Raw genomic sequence first — 17,549 nt, 5'->3', positions numbered from 1 at the left:
TCTCAAGTGGGAGGGAGACAAAAGCTCCCGACTGCGCTGAACTCCAGTTCCGGGCGAGACTCTGGGGACCCAGACTCATACGGGGTGAAACTGGACTGTCAGGAAAGAGTAAAGCACACTGAGACTCAGAGGAGCTTCGGAAGGCAGAGGTACCAAGGTGCGAGCACGGAGAGGGTGGGCAACTGAATACGTGGCTGGCTTTCTCAAGCGGGAGGGAGACAAAAGCTCCCAACTGCACTGAATTCCAGTTCCGGATGAGATTCTGGGGACCGAGACTCATTCAGGGAGAAACTGGACTGTCTGGCAGCGGGCGGAACTCGAGGGCGGCTTTCTCTCAGAGGTGATTGCAGTGATTACCAGGGGACACTGGGGCCTATTAGGGCAGGACTGACGGGAAACCAATGCTGTCTGCTCCGCCCTGAGACTCCGCCCCATTCAAGCTGAGCACAGAGACTTTTGCAAGTCTTGTCTCATAAGGGTGTCTCCAGCACAGAAGTTCTCCCAGCGTAGACACAGCTGATCCTCACAGCCAATTGGCCTGGAGGTCAATTCCTCCCACTGATACCAACAACAGTCAAGGCTTAACTATAACAAGACTGTGAACACAGCCCACAAAGGGGTGCATCAAGAGTATCCACCTCAGGTAACTGGGGAGGCTGAGCCACTGGGCCCTACAGGACACCTAGCACACAAAGCCACTCCATCAACTCAGGGAAGCAGCCAAAATGCAGAGACAAAGAAACAGATCACGAATGAAAGAAATGGAGGAAAGCAAACTACTGGATATAGTGTTCAAAACCACAGTTATAAGGTTTTTCAAGAATTTCCTAGAAAAGGCCGATAAATTTAGCGAGACCCTCAAGGATGAAAAAGGACCAACTAGAAATTAAGCATACACTGAATGAAATAAAAAATATTATACAGAGATCTAACAGCAGACTAGAGGATTGCAAGAATCAAGTCAAAGATTTGAAATACAAAGAAGCAAAAAACACTCAACCGGAAAAGCAAAAAGAAAAAAGAATCCAAAAATATGAAGATAGTGTAAGGAACCTCTGGGACAACTTCAAGCGTACCAACATCCGAATTATGGGGGTGCCAGAAGAACAGGGAGAGCAAGATACTGAAAACCTATTTGAAGAAATAATGACCGAAAACTTCCCCCACCTGGTGAAAGAAATAGACTTATAAGCCCAGGAAGCGCAGAGAACCCCAAACAAAAGGAATCCAAAGAGGACCACACCAAGACACATCATAATTAAAATGCCAAGAGCAAAAGACAAAGAGAGAATATTAAAAGCAGCAAGAGAAAAATGGTTAATTACCTACAAGGGAGCACCCATACAACTGTCAGCTGATTTCTCAACAGAAACTATGCAGGCCAGAAGGGAGTGGCAAGAAATATTCAAAGTGATGAATAGCAAGAACCTACAACCAAGATTACTCTACCCAGCAAAGCTATCATTCAGAATTGAAGGTCAGATAAAGAGCTTCACAGATAAGAAAAAGCTAAAGGAGTTCATCACCATCAAACCAGTATTATATGAAATGCTGAAAGGTATTCTTTAAGAAGAGGAAGAAGAAGAAAAAGGTAAAGATAAAAATTATGAACAACAAATACATAGCTATCAACAAGTGACTCTAAAAATCAAGTGAATAAAAAAATCTGATGAACAGAATAAACTGGTGAATATAATAGAATCAGGGGCATAGAAAGGGAGTGGACTGACAATTCTCGGGGGGGAAAAGGGTGTGGGGGGTGCGGGAAGAGACTGGACAAAAATAGTACACCTATGGATGAGGACAGTGGGGGGGTAAGGGCAGAGGGTGGGGTGGGAACCGGGTGGAGGGGAGCTATGGGGGAAAAAAAGAGGAACAATTGTGATAATCTGAACAATAAAGATTTATTAAATTAAAAAAATAAATATAGCTATAAGAATATATTCTAAAGTGAAATGCAGTTAACTTTTTAATTTCTGTTGTATGCATGTAATTCTGTTGTAAGTTAAGTATTTTTTATAAGAATTTTCTAGGAAAAAAGTAATTCCCAAATGGCAATGCTTTGAACTTAAATTTGATGCTTATGAAATTGTTTTCATGTCATTCTGTTTGTAAGATAAGTATGAATACAAAAATTATTAGATGTTTATTTTATGGTAGTGTATATTCTTTCTGTTTGAATCTTTTTTGGTAGGGGGAAGTCACAGTTGTACGTGAAATTCTAATCCAGTAGAGTGTTAATGGTTATCAAATTTATTTGCTAATTTCCAGATATTGTAGGCTTAAATAATAATGTCATTATTTTGATAATCAAATACTGGTAAGAACTTAATAAATACAAATAAATAATATTATCTTCTTTTATAGGGTATATTTCAGAAATCGCTGGGTGAAGACTGTTCACCCAGTTGTGCATCAGTACTGTTTGATCTCAAGCGCACATTCCACCTTTCAGATGCCACAGAAAGAAGATATTCTTAAGCACCGAGTGGTTGTTGTTACATTGAATACTTCCCAGTACCTCTGTCAGTTGGACCTTGAACCTGGTATGCTGACTCAAGACACAGATAGGGGGTTTCTGAATGCCTAGGGCTTCTGCATTCAGTCTAGACCAGGGGTTGGTAAACTGTGGCCTGTTGTCTTGGTTGTAAATAAAATTTTATTGGATGGAGCATAGCCATGCCTAATTATTTACCTATTTATTACCTATAGATGCTTTTGTGCTACAACAGCTTAGTTGAATAGTTGCAAAACAGATTGTCCGGCCAAGAAAACTTAAAATATATATTGTTTGTTTTTTTTACAAAAAAATGAAAATTGTCAACCCCTAGTTTAGACATTTTAGACATTTTAATGATAGCTATTTTATTAATTCTCTAATTGATCAGATGGTATTTATTTACTATTGATTATGTGAAAAATTTGGACAATATTGGTGTTTTTTACAGTTTCTCAAGTTTTTGCTTTAAAATACTTCTGTATAGTGTAGACAGAACAATGATCACGATTTTTTTTTTGCATACTATTGAGATTGTTATAAGACAGGAGCTATATAAAATTAAACTGATGTTATACAAAGTACAGATGTAAGGTGACAAGAAATTCTGATAAATATGGCAGAACTTAACCATCAAAAAATGGTATCACTTTAAATAAGTTGCTTTGGAAGAATATTCATTTATTGCTGCCATATTATAATTGTTGGCGTGGCTCAACCTTTTTTTGTTCTCTCCTTTTGGAATTGCTTTCAGAGCCAGTGACAAATTCTTTTGAACATCCTGGCAGGTAGAGACTATTCTGTTCATCTGGTATTCCTGGCTCAGGGTATAGAAACCTGGAGGCCCTTGATAAACCTCTTTTTATCTTAAATAATGAATGGTGGCCAACTTTCTTTTTTTGAAGGTAGATTTAATTTTAGAAAAGCTTCAAAATATTTGAGACATGTAAGTCTTTCTGAGACTGGTAAATAAGGTAGGCAGGTGATCAAACTGAGCAATACCATTAGCGGTTAAAAAAAAAAAAAAAGACGTGCCTCTCAGTAATGAGACTTATTTTCTTGTGCATGCAGCTCATAGCTGGCTGGTGAGGGCAGTTACAAAAGCAGAGTTTCAAAAATGTTTTGAACAGTGACTGCATCATTGGAATGAGTTATATTTCCTCCCAACTGACTTCTTTGAATGGAACAACACTTATTTGAAATGTAAATTTTGGTATGTTTATTTAACAATCAGTCTCATTACTTTATGGTTATACTCTGCATATTTGCCATACAGATTAAATACCCAAACCTCCTAAACAGTATAGTTTTGTGTGAAGGAGTAAAGAATGGCTTTGAAGAGCGAGCGTATAGAAGAATACTGAGTAGAAGTCAACTATGCTTTGTTCTGGGTGTTTAATTCTCATATTAACACTGTGGAGGGTTATTTTACAGATAAGAAAACCAAGGCTCAGGCTAAATTAGTTTGAGTAATTCAAGTTCCTTTATTAGCTTAAGCAATAGGTATAATAATTTAATGATTTATCTAGTTCCTGATTCAAACCTAGCTCTATTTAATTATAATATTATCTAATGAAAACAGTAGATATTTTTCACTAGTCTCAGCGTTTCCCTCCAATTTAATTCTGTGTTTATATAATCACCATCCTTAATTAGTCTTGTGGAACAAGAAGCACAATTCTTTCAACAGGGAGAAAAATGCATGTGTCCATATCTTGCTTGGGCCACTGTGGGTAAATAGACAACAGTTATTAATATTTGTATTGTCAGCCTTAGCTATTTGTTTAAATGGATGATTTTGAGAGTTATTACTGCATTAGAAAGTTGTATGAACAGATTGTTTGGAATTCGTTGATATTTATAGAAATAGGGATGAAAGTAGAGGCTAAGTTCTTGGGCCAACTCACAGTGGGCTGATTAACTCAGAGTTGTTTTTTTTTTTTTTAAATATATTTTATTGATTTTTTACAGAGAGGAGGGGAGAGGGAGAGAGAGTTAGAAACATCGATGAGAGAGAAACATCAATCAGCTGCCTCCTGCACACCCCCCACTGGGGATGTGCCCGCAACCAAGGTACATGCCCTTGACCGGAATTGAACCTGGGACCCTTGAGTTTGCAGGCTGACGCTCTATCCACTGAGCCAAACCGGTCAGGGCTAACTCAGAGTTTTATGTCATTATTCTGTTGAGAAACTACTTTTGTGTTCTTTGCTATGTTAGTAAAAAGAGGGTCCCCTCCGTCCTCATTGAGTTGGCAGTAGGGGACAACTTTTTCCTTCTCTACATTGGGACAGCAAGGAGATTTTTGCCTCTTCCCCCCCTTTTAGAGGAAAAGGGACTTTTCCTCCTTTCTGTACACAGATTTCTGTGCCACAGTATGAGTGGCAGTAGCAACCAAGACGTAGGATGCCTCCTATTGTAGGTGTTTGCATCGGGGGCACTTGTGATAATACACTTTTTGACATTTGTTATTAGTCTTTTTCCCCCCAGGCATGATATTTTCATTGTAGGGTCTTAGATTAAAAAACATATATATATATATATATGTATGTGTATATATATATATATATATGTGTGTGTGTATATATATATATATATATATGTGTATGTGTGTATATATATTTTTTGTGTGTGTGTGTGTGTGTGTGTGTATATATACAGAGTGGGGCAAAAGTAGGTTTACAGTTGTTTGTATAGAAAATAATACAATAATTAATAATACAAGAATAAACTTTGCATATTCACAACCGTAAACCTACTTTTGCCTCTTAGAACACACACTAAATCTAATCAAATGAGGGAATAAGCTAGTAGATAATCTTAAGATTTTAAAATTAAATTTTAACTTCTTTATATTAGATTTTGAGTGTGATTTTCTTTATTTTAATGTCTAATATGCATATCTAGGTTAAAGTTACTTACGAAATTACCATTGTTTCATGTTTGATGTTTCACCGAATACATAGTGAAAGGACTTTGGCCCTTAGTGTTTAGTTGCCAGCCTTTCTTTTTGGTGAAGAGCTGCTATCTGGCATTTTAAATATCTTTAAGTATAGTGATTCAGCTATTAGTATTGGGGGCTTTAGCACCAGATGCCATTTATGTATCTATTACTGAGTAAGATAGTTATTCCTTTTAACCTCTGTTTTTTTTAAAAAAATATATTTTATTGATTTAAAAAAAAATATATGTTTTATTGATTTTTTACAGAGAGGAAGGGAGAAGGATAGAGAGTTAGAAACATCGATGAGAGAGAAACATTGATCAGCTGCCTCCTGCACACCTCCTACTGGGGATGTGCCCGCAACCAAGGTACATGCCCTTGACCAGAATCGAACCTGGGACCTTTCAGTTTGCAGGCCGACGCTCTATCCACTGAGCCAAACCAGTTAGGGCTTAACCTCTGGTTTTTAAATACTAATTTAAATAGATGATTTTCTAAATTGAGGATTCACAACTCTTAAATTAGCACACTAAACTCTTTCTTTAGCAGAAATGAAAAAAAAAAAAAAAAACCCACACAAAACTGCTCTGGCCTCTATTGCTGTTTTAATATGCTTTACTGTGTTTACTGTGTACATTGTAGGGTTTTTTACGCACATTCTGTTAGATGAAGCTGCCCAGGCGATGGAGTGTGAAACCATTATGCCTCTAGCATTAGCAACTAAAAGCACTCGGATTGTATTGGCTGGTGACCACATGCAGGTAAGTGCCCTCTGCATCATCAGATTCAAAGGAACTTTGAATTATATGTTGATGTTTAATATTATTTTCTAAAATACCCAATGAAATTGTGCCATGTATTATACTTTAAGTACTTTAAATATTTCTGCACTAATAGTGAAACATACTGGTATTTTTGAAGAAAAATTATAATCCCACTACAATATCTAACGACATTTTCATGTTTGTTAATTTGAAGTTCAGTTCTCTATAGTATGAATATTTGAGTCTTATTTTTTTTTATAAAGCAAATTTAAATTATTTTTTTTTACAATTCCCCAAGTCCTATTCCTACGTTTGTTTTCCCGTAGTGTTAATTTTTTGCTATCATAACAAACAAAGTGCTTAATTAAAAATAATGGGCAAAGTCTCAAAACCAGGTCTGATTTTATGTATTTGCATACTATGCATGGAGGAGAAATATAATTTTTCTATTAAAATCTGTTTTACAAATCTCTTCTGCCACAGGTAAGATTGAATCTATATAGTGCTGTAGCTGTCAAGACATCCAGGAAAGAGTTGAATGTGTAGAGGAACAAATTCTGTTTTTGTTTCTTTGCCAAAAGTAATTTAATTTTGTTTTTTAGCTGTCAGAGGTATAATCAAGGATGGCTCCTTTAATACTTTGTCATGAGAAAAAGAAGATTATTTTACAAATTATTAAAAAAAACTTATTCATATGCAAAATATCCTACCAGCTCACCGTTCAGTTTTAGTGAAATAATTGATTGGCTGACTCCCCCAGTGATGCAATGGGTTGCATTCTTGAAATTATTGAATAGTAGCTATTTATTATGTTGGAGGAGCCCTTTATTAACCTATGTGTAGGAACTCTAGGTCAGTGTAGGTATAGTGAAATGAAAAGTTAGAAATTTTAGCCTCATTCTTTATAGTAGTAAAATTGTTCATAAAAAATATATTTTCTGCTTGTTGAAGTTTAGTACATCAGAAGTTTCAGCATGGTGGATTTAAAAGATATATTTTTACTGATTTTAGAGAGGCAGGTAGAGGGAGAGAGAGATAGGAACATCAATGATAATAGAGAATCATTGATTGGCTGCCTCCTGCATGCCCCACACTGGGGATCGAGCCTGCAACCTGGGCATGTGTCCTGACTGAATCGAACCGTGACCTTCTGGTTCATAGGTTGATGCTCATCCACTGAGCCACACTGGCTGGGCCAGCATAGCGGATTTTTTAATGAGTAGGTTAAAAAATACTATCCATATATTTAATTAAGTTTTCTCTGTATGTTTGTCTGTTACAGCTCAGTCCTTTTGTTTACAGCGAGTTTGCCAGGGAGAGAAACCTCCATGTTTCATTACTTGATAGACTCTATGAGCATTACCCCGCTGAGTTCCCATGCAGGATCCTCCTCTGTGAGAACTACCGCTCCCATGAAGCTATCATCAAGTAGGTGTGAACTGCCCTTTCTGTATCACACTTCCTGTGATCTGGCTGGAGGGGACTCAAAACAACACTTCTAGGGACCAATTATTCCCAGCAGTGTTACATGGTCTCCTGAGTTGCAGATTATGTTTACTTGTATGTTTGTAAAAGAAACTTCAAAAGTCAGAGCTGTAATTTTTCACAGAATAGGGCAATTCTGGAAACTAACACTTTAGGCTCTACTAGCTATGATATATTTTTCTGTGACTGAATATATAGTACACATGTAAAACTACGTGATGTAATAAATAAATACGTTGATAAACTACATAATGGTTTGCGTATTGTGTCTGTCTTATAGAAGGAATCTGAAAGGAAGGAAGGAAGGGAAGAAGGAAAACCATGAAACTTAGTAATAAAGTTTTTAAAGGATTTCTATTAAATATAGTACCCATGCACATCCATAAAAATAAAAATATCATAAGTGACAGCTCAGGGAATAGTCATAAACTGAGTACACCCGTGTAACTGGCACCCAGATCATTAAACAGAACATTCCCAGCACTCTGGAAAGCCCCTCCTTCAACCAAAAACTTACAGTGTTTTAAAATTTAGTATGATGTAATAATGTTGATTATGTCATCTGAAAACCATTTTTAGATTTCTCTGAAACTAATAGAATAAATATAAAAATTTAGATTTAACTGTGGCTTTGTTAATATCTCAGTATGTGCTTCCTTTGTGATTGTTGCCAGTCATTTGCTGCAGTCCTTGATGAATCAAGTACTAGCTGGTATCTTTAGCTGCAAAATGCATTCATTTTGTTGTTGAAGACTTGAATGTCCTTCAGTTGTGTGTATTGTTTCAATATCTGAATATCTTTGTTTGCATGTATATGATCTAAATGTATTAACCAAGAAAATATACTAGCTAGCACATTTCCTCACAGAGCAAGATTCTCATCTGGTATTGAACTGTCATCATTTATTCCTTTTCTTTCTGTATTCTGGCTTTGTACCTTACCTAAATTCATTTAGCAATTCGGAGTCTATTCTGATGTCATTGCTGTGATTTTGGAGGAAATCTTGTCCTCATTGGTATTAGATGCTTGGATTAAAATTAATCATGGACATAAAGCAACATTTTTAGAATTGACTGATACATTTATTTTCTTATGGGTGAATTGAATTTTGATAATAGATTGCTCTTTACTTATTTATTTTGGTCTTTTTCTGCAGTTACACCTCTGAGCTCTTCTATGAGGGCAAACTGATGGCCAGTGGAAAGCAACCAGCACACAAGGATTTCTACCCACTCACTTTCTTTACAGCTCGAGGGGAAGATGTACAAGAAAAAAATAGCACAGCTTATTATAATAATGCAGAGGTACCTTAGTTCTTTTGCAAATTGTTAATATTTCACAGTCACATAGTCTGGTCTTGTTGAGAGAATTTATTTAAAATTTTGGGTTGACATCTTATTGGGTGTTGACTTCATTTACATGAAAATAGTATGTAAAGTTCTTTCTTGTGTAACTGATTGGTTAAGATGAATCTCCTGTAGGAAACAAAACCTTTGAATTACATGTTGTCTTACGATAAAATACAAAATACATGACTTCATTGAAAAGAAAAGCTGGTGTTATTTTATATATGTTACTAGAGGCCTGATGCATGAAATTTTGCAAGAGTAGGCTTTCCTTCCCCCCGGCTGCCAACACCGGCTTCCCTCCGGCACCTGGGACCCAGGCTTCCCACGCAGAGGGAGGCCCTGCCCATCTGTTGCAGCCTGCTGGTCAGTGGCCTGGGCCTCCCTCTTTGGGGCAATTGTGGAGCCCCTCGATTGATCTCCCCACCGGCCGATGGCCTGGGCCTCCCTCTGCGGGGCGATCATGAGGCGATGGCCGGGCCCCCGACCAATCACATTGCTCCGCCCTGGATGGTCGTTCCGCTGTTGGGCCGTTCAGTCGATTTGCATATTATGCTTTTATTATATAGGATAGGATAGGATTATTGTTAGCTATCTAAAAATAGACTATGATTATATTTTATAGTGCATACTCAAATGACATATAATTTTAAGTGAGTAAGACTTGAATTGCAGAATCCTGTGCTCCAGAGAGATCACACAGACTGAGATGATGATGTTGCTAACCCGTTATGTGCTACAACTTATATGGTCCTCTTCCAATGTGACTTTAATTTCAAAAGTGTGTGAGTAGTATGAGGGGTCAGATCGGGCAGCAGACAAAAAGTTGGTGAAGTCTTTAGGGGGCCAGCAAGCCAGAGACCCTTTAGATAAGTTCTGGTCATCACAGTGCATGGAGTTTTGGACTTCAGGAAACCCACAGGAGGGCTGAGGGGAGGTTCCTGGTTAATCATTGGGGGAATTGCTCTTGATCTACGATATCCATCTTGCTTTGTTCCTTAAGTCCCATTCTTTACTCATTTTATTTTCAAAGACATGGCTTTTATGATGTAATAGCAATTCACTTTTCTTTAAAAAATTGATCAGAGGCCTGTAGTTAGAAGTTAGTACAAGAAAATCAATAGCACCCACTTGATAAAATCCTAGCTGAAAGCAAAGAAACTTGACATTTCAGTTAGTCTGTGCCATTTAATTTTAAGAAAAGGTAAACTTTTCTTTAAATGTTTGAAATATTGACAAATAACTCTAGGTTTTTCTTTATTACTTTTATACTCCGGTTGCAAACCACTGGCCTAGAAACTAGGAAACTAGCCATGGTGGGGTGAGTGCTGACAGGGGGAGAGGCAAGCTTGAGCTACAGCAGGCTTGGTGGTCCTGCCTTGCCACCTGGGGTCAGAGCTGAGCCCTAACAGTGATCTTGAGGCAGGGTTGGTGTTTGCCAGAGGCTCAGCTTCTCAGCCAGGGCCACTTGTTCCTTCATGGGGACATATATGTGTGTTTCCCAGGAAACCTGCAAGCTATAGGATAAATAAGGTGCATCACCCTGGATTGTCAATACACTAAAAAAAATTTGGGGGGAGGTAAAGAAATATTTTTCATATTTTAAACACAAAGATTTGTGTGAACTTTAAATATTAAATATGTAACTTTAGAGAAATGTGAAGCCACCTTGAACTTCACCACTAGATCATGGTTGTTTAGTCACTCTCTTTAGTTCTGTGAGTTACTCCAGTGAAAAGAGCCCGGGGGCTTTTTCTTCAAGGGGCAAAAACTAATCCTTGTTCACTGGGGCTGATAGAGTGCTATCGGTATTGCTTGGGCTGGGAGTAGAAGCTCATTGGTTTATAGGCAAGATTTTCCAAGTTTGAATACCAGTGTAGGCATGCTTGGACTTTTTTTGAGGGTAGAGCATGTATAGGTGAAACTCAGATCTAGGAAACCAGCCATGGTAGGGTGAGTGCTGACAGAGAGAGGCAAGTGTTCTAAAGCAAGTGGTACCAGTTACATCAATAGGGGAAACATGAGATTTTTTTTCTTTTATAGAGGTTCTGACTAAAGTTTAGGAGGACATTATGAGATTTGAGAATGGTTTTGATTTCATCATTATAAAAATAATTTTGTCTCATGCAGACTTACAGTCATAAGGATCTTAGAACAGAGGATAAAATTAAAAGTAAAATTAAAGAATCTGGAGCTGAATATTTACAGCATTTTTGTTGTGTATAATTGTCCTTTGTTTGGGGAACATGTTTTTTTTGTTTTATATCATGTGTTTGTCTATTACATGAATTTGTGTCTTTCACACACTTAACATGGCAGAATAAAACAGTGGGAAAGGTCACCCTTTTTTTTTTCTTGATTCTGACTGAACTCATATCCTACAATAATGAAATGGTCTCAATATAATGCCAAGTTGGTGGATGGAGGGAAGCAGAATTTAAATACTAAGCACCAATACATGATTCTTAACTTTGAGAAATTCAGTGTGAAGAGAGGAGCTATGGAAACAATTAAGATGGGATAAGTGAGAGGTAGACATACTTGTACAGATATTAAAAAATAAATCCACCAGGTATGATGGAACCCATGGCAGAGAGGGGACATGGTTTTTGCCTTATATATACTGGGACTCTATAGTTAGCTGTTACATATATTTATAATTGTTATATCTTCCTGGTGGATTGACCTTTTTATTATTATAAAATGTCCATCTTTATCTCTGGTAACTTTTTTTGGCTTTAAAGTCAGTTTGTCTCATGTCAGCACAGTTACTCCAGCTAACTCATGGTTGCTGTTTGAATGGCACGTTTTCCCACCCTTTCACTCTTATCCTTTTATCTCTACCTTTGAATCTAAAGTATGTCTCCTATAGACATTGCATCGTGTTTTTATGTTTTTTTATTTTAATTCTAGTCTAAAAAGAATTTCCTTTTGATCAAATTGTCTAATTTGCTCACATTTAATGTTACTATTGATATGGACTTACCTCTGCCTTTTGTTTTTTGTTTTCTATGTCATGTGTTTTTGACCCTTCTTTTCTCTTTTACTACCACGGTTTGCATTAAGTGCATTTTTCTTGTGTCATATTTTAATTCCTTTAATTATTCATCAATGATTTTTAAGTTGTTTTCTTAGTGCTTTCTCTGTCTTACAGTATACATCTTTATCAGAATCAACTTCAGATTTAAACTAACTTAATTCTAAGAGTTACGGAAACTTTACTCCTACATTTCTCTATTCCTTTTTTTGTGCTATTACTGTTTTTTATAGTATAGTCATGTAATTACAATTCAACAATACATTGTTATATAATTTTATGCCTTTTAAGGACTCTGAGAGTTTGCTGTATTAACCTTCTTATTTACTATTTCTGGTTCTTTTAACTTCTTTCTGTAGATTTGAGTTACCATCTGTGTCAGTTTTCACTCACCTCCTTTGTACTCAAACCCACCTTTCTTGTTCCTTACAATGAGATCACCATGTCTTCAGTCCAGTTTGCTCTTCAGAATCCTTGGACAGTCTGTGTATTTGATGCCCTTGCTGTTATATCATCATAACAGTAGGGTGACTATCATCCATTGAATTTGTATCTGAAAGTGGGAACTGCATTCTAGTCAATAATCTTCATGTTCTTGAAAGGAATAAAAAGTGTCAAATTTTACTCAGTATATTTAATGTTGTCACTTTAACTAGATACTATTAGCAAATAGTAAATAAATATTTAAAAGACATTAAAAATATTTCTCCTTCCTCTCTAGACTCTTGTCTGATCCTCTATTGAGCTTGTGTTATATATTTTTTAATTGGGAATTTGTTTTCTAAATACACAGTAATCTCTTAGCAGGCAAGGAACATGTTTTCTTAATTATTGTATTTCCCGCTGTGCTAAGCTTTGAAATGGTTTGATCAATTCATTGAATTAAAATAGATTGACCTACATTAAGAGCCCAATAAGTGGCATCTAAAACATTCATTTGGGTAAAATATGCCATTACTTTATTGCAAGATTCATGAAATGGCTTGGGCAAATTTGTACTGCTAGATAGCAGTGAATTCTGAAGGTCTGTCTCTCCGATCCACACTTGTCCCAGTCCCAGCAGTGGTTAGGTGCCAGCTGCTGGCTGCTCTGCGTAGTTGTATCGGTGGAGGAGGGGCAGTGCTAGACCTTGCACTGCTGAGACTGAATGGTGGCACTCACTCCTAGGCATCTCTAGGTGGTGGTTAGGTTCTTTCGCCTGATCTGGAGAGAGTGGACTGAGAACTACTGAGACTGTCGGGACTTGCTTCTCTGTCTCCCTAGATGGAGTTGTCAGTTTTATGGCCATATCCTTGTCCTACTTCCTACACAGGAACTTGAACCTGTCCTTATTTAAGAATGGAGGAGACTGGGTAAAGGGTGGGGCCAGTTGCCAATTACATTGTCTCTCATTTTCATGTTTTCAGTGGGTGCATTATTATAGAATTTACTGTTTGAAATGTAAATAAAATGTTTTAACTCTTAATGTGTTTATAAAAGCAAAGCATTCTTATTTAGAGGTAATTTTAAAATGATAAAATGGAATCCTTTATACATCTATTTCAGTTACCATATTCTTTTCTCTAAACACTTGCGTAACTTTAATATGTGTATGTATGTTTATTTAAAGGTATTTGAAGTGGTGGAACGTGTGGAAGAGTTAAGAAGGAAGTGGCCAGTAGCATGGGGGAAGTTAGATGATGGCAGTATCGGTGTGGTGACTCCGTATGCTGATCAAGTGTTTAGGATACGTGCTGAACTTCGAAAAAAGAGATTATCTGATGTTAATGTAGAAAGGGTGCTAAATGTTCAAGGTGAGTATTAATTGAAACAAACTAAGTTATTCAAATTCTTAAATCTTGAAGTGTATGCACATTGGATTTTTAATCCTCAAGATCTCTTTCCTGGACAGATAATTATGTCTTCATTTCATATCAAGTTCTTTAATGCCAAATTTGGCAATTAAAGGTTAAGCTCATTTATATGTTTACTAGAGGCCCAATGCACGAAATTTGTGCACTGGGGGCGGGGGTGTCCCTCAGCCCAGCCTGCACCCTCTCTAATCTGGGATCCCTCGGGGGATGTCCGACTGCTGGTTTAGGCCCGATCTGGGACTGCTGGCTCCTAACCACTCACCTCCCTGCCTGTCTGATTGCCCCTAACTGCTTCTGCCTGCCAGCCTGATTGCCCCCTAACCACTCCCCTGCCGGCCTGATCGCCCCCAACTGCCCTCCCCTGCCGGCCTGGTCACCCCCAACTGCCTTCCCCTGCCGGCTCGGTCGCCCCCAACTGCCCTCCCCTGCAGGCCCAGTCGCCCCCAACTGCCCTCCCCTACAGGCCTGGTCGTCCACAACTGCCCTCCCCTGCTGGCCTGGTCACCCCTAACTGCACTTCCCTGCCGGCCTGGTCCCCCTCAACTTCCCTCCCCTGCAGGCCTGGTCACCCCTTACTGCCCCCCCCCTGCCAGCCTGGTCGCCCCACGCAGCCTGCTGTTCAGTCGTTTGGTCGTCCCTCACTAACCCCCCTGCCGGCCTGGTCGTAGGCAGCCATCTTGTGAGGGCGTGAGTGTTAATTTGCATATTACCTCTTTATTATATAGGATTAGATTTTTATATCCAAATAAAAGAAGTATGAACAAATTAACTTTTTCTATGACTGTAATTGTATAAATTACACACGCTATCTATAGCATACAATGCCTACTGTTATACTCTGAGGACTAATTTGTTCATAAAGATTTTTACAAATTTGTACCTGTCAAGCAAGTTTTGCTTAAATGCATTTTTAAAGGCACAGCTTGTTTTCCATCTACAGACTTTCCTAAGTGAATGGTTACCAGCAACTAGTTGCTATAAAATTTGTGCTTTTAAATATATGAAACAACACTATGATGTAAATGCTAAAAAAGCCCAGTACAATCTCAGGTTTCATGGTAATATACAATAGTAAGAATAATATAATTTCTAAATCATGGGGAAAAATAACTCCCTTATACCAGGTGTTGCCCAGATCACACAGAATTTGGGTGCATTTTAGAAAGATAGTACTAGTAAACTAGGAAGCACCTAATGGAGATCTAGTTATAGAAACTGCCACATGGGAGTTAGGAATGGTTGAAAGAAGTAGGATTGTTTGGCCTACAGAAGAAAAGACTAATGTGAAAACAGTGTTCAAATATTTGGAGGTCTGTCATAGAATGAGGGAATGTACGTGTTACTAAAAGGAAGAGCATTAGAAGTTTATTGTATAAACTATACTCAATAAGGCTTCCTTATGGAATCAGCAAGAGGTTAGATGACCCTGCTTTAATGAAAGTTCCTTGTATTGAGTGGGACTTTGGAATCACTAAGGCTGGTTCCAGCAATACTAAAATTTTAAAAAATTTGCCATTTTACCATTTTTATGTGTTCATTCCACTTCCCTTTTCCTCCTAGTCCCTGGCAACCACCATCGTACTTTCTGTCTATGAATTTGACTACTCTAAGTACCTCATTTGAGTGCAGTAATACACTATTTGTTCTTTTATGACTGGCTTATTTCATTTAGCATAATGTCTTCAAGGTTCATCAGGTTGTAGCATGTGTCAGAATTTCTTTCCTTTTTAAGGCTGAATAATATTTTATTATATGTATATACACATTTTGTTTATGTGTACATTTGTTGATGGATACTTGGGTTGCTTTCACCTTTTGGCTATTTTGAATAGTGCTGCTGTGAACATGGGTATACAAATATCTGTGTGAGTCCCTGCTTTCAATTCTTTTGGATTGATTCCCAGAAGTGGAATTGCAGGATCATGTTAATTCTATGTTTAATTTTTTGAGGAACCACCATACTATTTTCCATAGTGTTTTATATACCATTTTACATTCTCGCCTGCAGTGCATGAGTTCCAGTTACTCCACATCCTTGCCAATACCTGTAATTAGCAATAACATTAAAAAAGACAAAAAAGAAATGCTTTTACTTTATCAGTGCTTCAGAATGACAATCTTAAGTCTTTTTTATTTATTTTTAATAGGAAAGCAATTCAGAGTTTTGTTTCTTAGCACAGTACGGACAAGGCATACTTGTAAACATAAACAGACACCAATTAAAAAGAAAGAACAACTGCTGGAAGATTCCACAGAGGACTTAGATTATGGTTTTTTATCTAACTACAAACTTCTCAACACTGCCATCACAAGAGCACAGTCCCTGGTTGCTGTGGTGGGTGATCCCATTGCTCTGTGCTCCATTGGAAGATGCAGGTAATTATGTGTTACTGATTTGAGACATTAAAGAGGGAAATGTAGAGTAATTTGTATACCTATGTGTACATTTATTTATATGACCTCTTGGCTAATTAAAATCAAGTTTAACTTTACCTGATAAACAGAAGGAACACAAAAATATATTGCTTTGAGTCTATTTTATACATAATTGTGTATTTATTCATTCAGTCATCAGTCAGCAGATATTTCTCCAGTGCTTACTATGTTCCAAACACTCTTCTAGCCACTGAAGACAGGTCAGTGAATGAAATAGACAAAAATCTCTGCTTTTGAGGGGCTTACATATTATTGGGGAGGAAAAGAAGACTGACAATAAACAAAATAAGATAGTGTCGTATTTTACGTGGTAAGTTCAATGGAATAGAAATAGTTCAATGGGAATTAGGAATGACGGGTTGGGTGGGGTGGGCTGGCTTGTGATTGTCATAGTGTGGTCAGAGGAGGCCTCACTGAGAAGCTGACACTGGTGGTGAGGGAGTGTGCTGTGCACACCTGGGGATCCAGGAAGCGGGAACAGCTAATGCAAGGATCCCGAGGGGGTGTTTTGTGTGTGACTCTTTGATGGAAATGACATTTTATATCAATACTGTGTTTTTTCCCTTCATTATTGTTTCAGCTCATTTTTGATGAATTTCCTTCTCCACTCATTTTTCTCTCAAGGCTTCCTAATGTAAATAATTTTTCCTGTCTGGTTAAGAAAACCAGGGTGGTTAGAAGTTGTTTGTTACTTGTCTTTGGATATCATTGTTGGTATTCCTTAGATTGTAGTCATAGTAACTATTTCTAAAGTGCTGTTAAAATGTTAACATAAACAAAAAATTTCTCTATACACTTTTGATTTATACCAGTTAACAGGGATTTTAACTGCATGAAGCCAGCAATATAAGACTTGGCCTTTGCACTATTTAAAAACTATGTTAACATTAACAAAAACCCATTAGAATAGAAATTTATAATATTCTTTTATGAAAAAAATATGTTAGGGATTACTTAAAATTTTTAAAGTATTGTAGTATCTGTCAAAATGAGTTCAGAATAGTAGAAAGAGATATAGACCATTCCAAATATGCCTTTTTGATATGTTAGAATTAAAGTAGGAAGCAGCCCTCTTTAAACTAGGCTTTCTGTTGCAATATAGATATGGCAATATTTTATTGTCTTTTTTCCTCTTTCAACAGCAAAAAAGCATTCTATGGAAAGGGTAACCATTTGAGACCACTAA

At 37.4% G+C, this 17,549-nt stretch overlaps 1 protein-coding gene across 3 annotated transcripts in view; it reads left to right on the top strand.

Moving 5' to 3' along the window:
* Positions 1–17,549, top strand: part of HELZ (helicase with zinc finger) — a 133,780-nt gene that overhangs the window by 67,798 nt on the left and 48,433 nt on the right. For all 3 annotated transcript variants that reach the window (XM_080681334.1, XM_080681333.1, XM_080681332.1), the window contains 6 exons: positions 2,368–2,546; positions 6,084–6,202; positions 7,488–7,633; positions 8,848–8,995; positions 13,684–13,867; positions 16,075–16,303. In XM_080681334.1, the coding sequence (XP_080537460.1) occupies positions 2,368–2,546; positions 6,084–6,202; positions 7,488–7,633; positions 8,848–8,995; positions 13,684–13,867; positions 16,075–16,303 (1,005 nt within the window). The remainder of the gene's footprint in view (positions 1–2,367; positions 2,547–6,083; positions 6,203–7,487; positions 7,634–8,847; positions 8,996–13,683; positions 13,868–16,074; positions 16,304–17,549) is intronic.

This window comes from Plecotus auritus (genome assembly GCF_963455305.1).
Source record: "Plecotus auritus genome assembly, chromosome: 7".
Lineage (NCBI taxonomy): Eukaryota > Metazoa > Chordata > Mammalia > Chiroptera > Vespertilionidae > Plecotus > Plecotus auritus.
Note: the sequence above shows the minus strand (reverse complement) of the source record. Positions and strands in the feature narration are given on the sequence as shown.